Raw genomic sequence first — 6,000 nt, 5'->3', positions numbered from 1 at the left:
GACACGCAAGGCCCGCTGGTCCTCGCAGTCCCGACCCGGCTGTTAATCCCGGCGTACTCTGCCCATCGGTCGTGAAAAGTTCCCTTGCTCAGCCTCCTTTGCTCCGTGAACCAAAGGAAAGGAGAATTTAATCTGCCAAGTGCCCACGCCTGCGAGCGGCTCCCCTAAAATATGCAATTACAGGCAGGCTAAAACTACAATTTTTAACTGTAACAACCACAGGCATAGACAGTAAACACAGAAAGTGAAAATCGTTTTTTTAAACAACTTTTTGCCTTGGGAAGAGACAGCACTAGTCTGTCTCCTTACCACTTCCTGGACTCTGCTCACTGCAATCTGCAATCTGGGGCACATGTGGGCTGCAACTCACAAGATGGAGGAGAATGATTTGGGGTGCACCCAGCAAGGCCTTAAGGGGCCTGGGCAAGGGTGAGAGGAGGGCTCAGACTTGCCTGGTAGCTGAATAGCCAATGGTCTGCTGGCCTGGGGATGGGGTCTGGGCAGCTGCTTGCTCCTGTTCAGAATCTCCTACGAGACAGACAGGCTCAATCCACAACTTTGGACTTTAGCAGGTAAAGGCTTCACTAACTCGAAATCTAACAATACTGTTTGAATAAAGCTTTACTCCCCTTGCTGGCCAAAAAACGAAGTGCACAGGCCCCAGTAAATACAGTTTAAACAGCTCACAGTGGCACCCTGTTGCTGGGGGGGGGGGCTGGGGCAGGGGGGCTGGCCTCACTGGCTTGTGAACACAAAATGGTGGCTGGGGGTGCACTGTTTGAGCACACAGGCCTAAGCACAGAGCAAAGGAGAAATTTGCAGGGAAAACAGATTTGTCACCAAGGAATGAGAGGAATTACGTCTGCCCTGCACACCCTTGTCCAGGTGTGCAGGGCAGACGTAATAGTCAATGTTTTATCTGATTACATCTGATTTTGCGTGTAATAAACTGCTGGTGTGTTCAGTATAAATTAGCATTCCTGCTAGAAGGCCTTCTTGTAGCGCACCTGTTCAATATTCAGACGGACTCCATGTGCAGGTGTTGGGAACTGGGACCGGGATGAACTCATTGCACTGTGCTCGAGCCATACCAAAAGGAACTCTAAATGTAAGAAATGGCTTTGGCCATGTATGATGGTATGGAGAGACGTATAGAGTAGTGCTAATCCGCTTTCGGCGCCAAGTGAAGACTTCAGGGAGCTGGGCGGGTGGAAGGAATGAACTCTGCGGGTTGTGGGTGGAGTAACACATCCGGTTCATGCTTTTGAAAAGCAGGTAAGGCAGTGACGGAGAAAACTTAAGTTGACTGAGAACTGTAGCGCCTATAAAGCATAGTCCTATTAACACTTTATGAAGAGCATGCAGAAGGGGAAAGTGCTTTACATGGATATTTCAGGTGATACCATGGGGGTACTCAATCATAAAAAAAATGGGTTGGGCAGCAATTGCAGTCACACAAAACCACCTGTGCTCTCCACGGTATTGCAATGTGTTGTACAGATGTGTGCGCTTTGCTCCCTATGCTATTGATTAAATGCAGAAAATAAAAATTTGGAAAATTAAACCTCGTAGAGCAACAAAGAAAACAGTTGTTCAACCCGGGAGAAAAACAGTTTGGACAGAAAGCATATCAGCAGGACCAAGTGGAGCCAACTGCTTAAAATAGAGAAAAAAGCAAAACTGATAATGTAAAGAAATTATTAAACTGGATAGCGAACGGTAAAGCAAGGAGATAACGGCCCTGATTTTGAGTCAGTAGGAGTTTTCCGAAGCCAGTGCATACTCCTGTTTGCGCAGTGAAAGTTTAATTTGCACATCTGTTTTCACTTGTGTGTCCTCGTACTGTCGTTATGTGGTTTGGGCCTGTTTTGGCTTGACTCATCTGGCGTGCTTTTGACACGCTCTTGTGCTTGCTCGTCCGAGGCGCAGTCTTGCCTGCTCTTAGCCTGAGGCAGCACTGGTTGCTTCGGCTGCGAGACGGGAGGAGCGATGCGCTGCTGCCGCCTGCTGAGAGCTGTGCCTGGAGGTGTGAAGCACAGGGGAGGCTGGGCATGGGCTGGAGGGACCCCCCAGGGCCCCCAAGGACCCGGCTGGAGGATGCTGAGCGAGCAGCACCCGAGAGAGTAAGGAGCGCGCGTGCCACTTGCTGTGGTCTCCAAGCATGGCTAATGGGAGGTGTAACCCCCTCTAACTAACTGTTCTTCCAGTAGTAAAGTAATTAATGACATGGGATCCATACATCTCGCTCTAGCATGTAGATATGGTATGGATCTCTACTTCTCGCACTTATATTTGAGCTACACCTCACAATCAGGTATAAGATACAGATATCCATATCTCACACATGTAGATAATGTATGGTAGTTACATGTCAATAACATACCTTCCACTAACGTGTTCATAATTTCTGGGGTCGTTCTACGTATATAAATATCCTAAACGCCAACAGACATAACGACTGAAATCTGCACCATCTACATTAACATATACTTAATGCATAGGATCTATACCAGCAAGTAGCCGATGCGTGGGATCTCTCTTCTGATGCCTCGCGCAGACTCGCGTGGCCAGGCCACTCCATGGAAGTGCTTTGAGCCTGCTTGATAAGTACATTAACAAGTGCACACAGGTTGGGGACGCTGCTGTTAAATAAAGGCAGTAAAGGTCGGACTTTGTGGGAGTTTTCAAATGTTCTGCAATACCTAACCCTTTTCCCATCCCCTGCCAGGCCAGGTGGGACGCTTATCAGGCATCTGCAGTTTTTATTCTCTCATTTTTGAGCAGTGCTTTTTAGCAGTGTTTGAGAATGGAGGACTGGGGCAGCAGCGCTGAGCAGTCATTAAACAAACATTTGTGTTATTAATACACGGATGTGAGCTTTTCCCCCTATCAAAGCCAAAGTTTCACATACGTCACTTTTCCTAGACTGCTCAACTTGTGCCTCAAATCAGGGAGACACAAAGTGACGGAAACCACTAAGGAATGCTGTTTTTTTATGTTTTAATGTTGATCCAATCCCCACCTTTACATTTTATACTCAGTATGTTAAACGAGTTCTCTGTACAGCAAAGCTGGTCCTGCCAAGGCTTGTTAAGTCACGGTCTGTATTTGTAATAGAAAAATCAAACTGCAAGTAGCAGGAGGGAAAGACACCAAAGGGAGAGATGAACTGGCCCCATCTTTCATGCGGTGACATAATATTTGGCTGTGTCACAGAGTGGCGCGTGGCCATTGGCTGCAGTGTCTCTTTCACGCGCTAAAGACGTCTTACAACACCTCGTGTCAGCCACGGCAGCGCGTGTCATCATTGTTTTACCCATGCATTCTGGGACCGCCAATCCTGCTGTTGACAGGCTGCATCCAAACGTGATGTTTGAGTCTAACAGCACTGTCTCCTGTACTGTAAGTGACCTGTGTGTGTGTGTGTGTGTGTACCTGCGATGTATGTACATCTCACACCTGTCATGGTGTTACACTTGCTGATGTCTGTACCTGTGATGTCGGAATGCAACAGCACTGCCTCCTGTACTGCAAATATATATATATATATATATATATATTACCTACTGGCGGTCGCCAGTAGGTATATATAGTTAGGATTTTTTTCCTATGGGATTTTTGAAAATTCTATGTTGAATAACTTTGGCGTTTGAGGACGGAATTGGCTGAAATTTTCTGGAAAATGGAACATTTTGTTTCTGAGCAGCCCCTGAAAATTTGGGGGGGTTTCGTCAAGCGGGGGCCGAGAAAAAAGGGGGGTCCCAAAACGTGTTTTTAACATTGAGTTTTCCATAGGGCGGTTGGACTCACTTTTAGCTCGAACGGCTGAATGGATTTCCACGAAACTTGGCAAAATTGTAGGGACTGGTAGCCCGATGTGCCTTTGCTATGTCTCAAGATATATGCTCCAGTGGTTTTTACGAAAATTAACTTTGAAAAATATATATTGGGCTACATTGGGCTATATATATGTTGGAGCCCAAATGTAGCCCAATGTAGCCCAATGAAGCCCAATGAAGCCCAATGTAGCCCAAAGATGGCCGCCAGAGACAAAAAAAACAAATGTAGCCCAAATATCAGCCAGATGTAGCCCAACTATAGCCCAGTGACAGGATGTCCCAGAGTGTTTTAAAGAACAACTAGAACGCTAACAGTCTTACTTATGACAAAAGTATGGCACACCTGAAGTCATCTTGATTGGAATAAAGTGGTAACACTTAATACATTTAATTTGAAAAGGAACAAAGTAAGGGGTTTCATTTTGCCATAGAAATGTTATATATATATATATATATATATATATATATATATAATATATATATATATTACCTACTGGCGGTCGCCAGTAGGTATATATAGTTAGGATTTTTTTCCTATGGGATTTTTGAAAATTCTATGTTGAATAACTTTGGCGTTTGAGGACGGAATTGGTTGAAATTTTCTGGAAAATGGAACATTTTGTTTCTGAGCAGCCCCTGAAAATTTGGGGGGGTTTCGTCAAGCGGGGGCCGAGAAAAAAGGGGGGTCCCAAAACGTGTTTTTAACATTGAGTTTTCCATAGGGCGGTTGGACTCACTTTTAGCTCGAACGGCTGAATGGGTTTCCACGAAACTTGGCAAAATTGTAGGGACTGGTAGCCCGATGTGCCTTTGCTATGTCTCAAGATATATGCTCCAGTGGTTTTTACGAAAATTAACTTTAAAAAATATATATTGGGCTACATTGGGCTATATATATGTTGGAGCCCAAATGTAGCCCAATGTAGCCCAATGAAGCCCAATGAAGCCCAATGTAGCCCAAAGATGGCCGCCAGAGACAAAAAAAAACAAATGTAGCCCAAATATCAGCCAGATGTAGCCCAACTATAGCCCAGTGACAGAATGTCCCAGAGTGTTTTAAAGAACAACTAGAACGCTAACAGTCTTACTTATGACAAAAGTATGGCACACCTGAAGTCATCTTGATTGGAATAAAGTGGTAACACTTAATACATTTAATTTGAAAAGGAACAAAATAAGGGGTTTCATTTTGCCATAGAAATGTTATATATATATATATATATATATAATATATATATATATATATATATATATATATATATATATTCACTGAAAAAAACATAGGTTATAGACCATATATAGTTAGGAATTAGCATTTACAAAACCTTGAAAATTCACTGAAAAAACCATAGGTTATAAACCATATATAGTTAGGAATTAGCATTTAAAAAACCTTACTTTACTCACACAAAACCATTGAAATTCCATATATAGTTAGTTTACTAACTATATATCGCGCACCCGCAATCCACTGCTGATCATGTCACATATTACATCATTCATGACATGGTCAGTGACATCACTGATGACATCACTGATGACATCTCAAATGACATCACTGATGACATCACTGATGACATCTCAAATGACATCACTGATGACATCACTGATGACAACATCCAGTGACTGTATGTTTCTGTAAAGTTAAAATATGTCTTACATATTGAAGAATGAGTGGATGTAGAAGTGTCTGAACAAAGGATTTAGTAGGTGCATGACTGACTGTATGAGTGAGTGATTAAATGTGTCTCACTGAGTGCATGGGTTAGTGACTAAACTGTCTTAATTTGTGCATCATTATGTCTGTTGTTCTGTAAACTGCTGCATGTGTTGATCAGTAGCTATATGATTAACTATATGGGTTATTGATTGGTTGCCCAAGTATTTGTATGGGAGACTGAAAGTGTGTATGGGTGGCTGGGAGGTGTATGACTCTCTGCATAGATGTATGGGTTCAAAAGTGCGTGTGGAAACAGCTGTATGGGCGGTTGACTGTGTGCATGACTGTATTGGTGAGTGAATAGATATCTCAGTGCTACATGTCAAAGTAAGTACATATGTAAAATACAGTACATGTGAGAGTTGACATATATAAATAACTGTGCATAAGAGCCAGTGAATGTGTGAGTGGCTGTATGGATCATTGTGAACTTGTATCCAG

General features: G+C 43.3%; 1 protein-coding gene across 2 annotated transcripts in view; it reads left to right on the top strand.

Moving 5' to 3' along the window:
• The first annotated feature begins 1,962 nt into the window (after positions 1-1,962).
• The window catches only part of GLS2 (glutaminase 2), a 324,314-nt gene continuing 320,276 nt past the window's right edge, over positions 1,963-6,000 (top strand). Inside the window, exon 1 of one of the 2 annotated variants that reach the window (XM_078689104.1) lies at positions 1,963-2,123. In XM_078689104.1, coding sequence (XP_078545230.1) covers positions 1,990-2,123 — 134 coding nt within the window. In that variant the 5' untranslated portion in view covers positions 1,963-1,989. The remainder of the gene's footprint in view (positions 2,124-6,000) is intronic. The other variant, XM_078689105.1, reaches the window with a different exon arrangement.

The sequence above is a fragment of the Lissotriton helveticus genome, chromosome 1_1 (genome assembly GCF_964261635.1).
Source record: "Lissotriton helveticus chromosome 1_1, aLisHel1.1, whole genome shotgun sequence".
In the NCBI taxonomy this organism is placed as follows: Eukaryota; Metazoa; Chordata; class Amphibia; order Caudata; family Salamandridae; genus Lissotriton; species Lissotriton helveticus.
The sequence above is the reverse complement of the archived record's forward strand: the minus strand, read 5'-3'. Positions and strand labels throughout refer to the sequence as shown.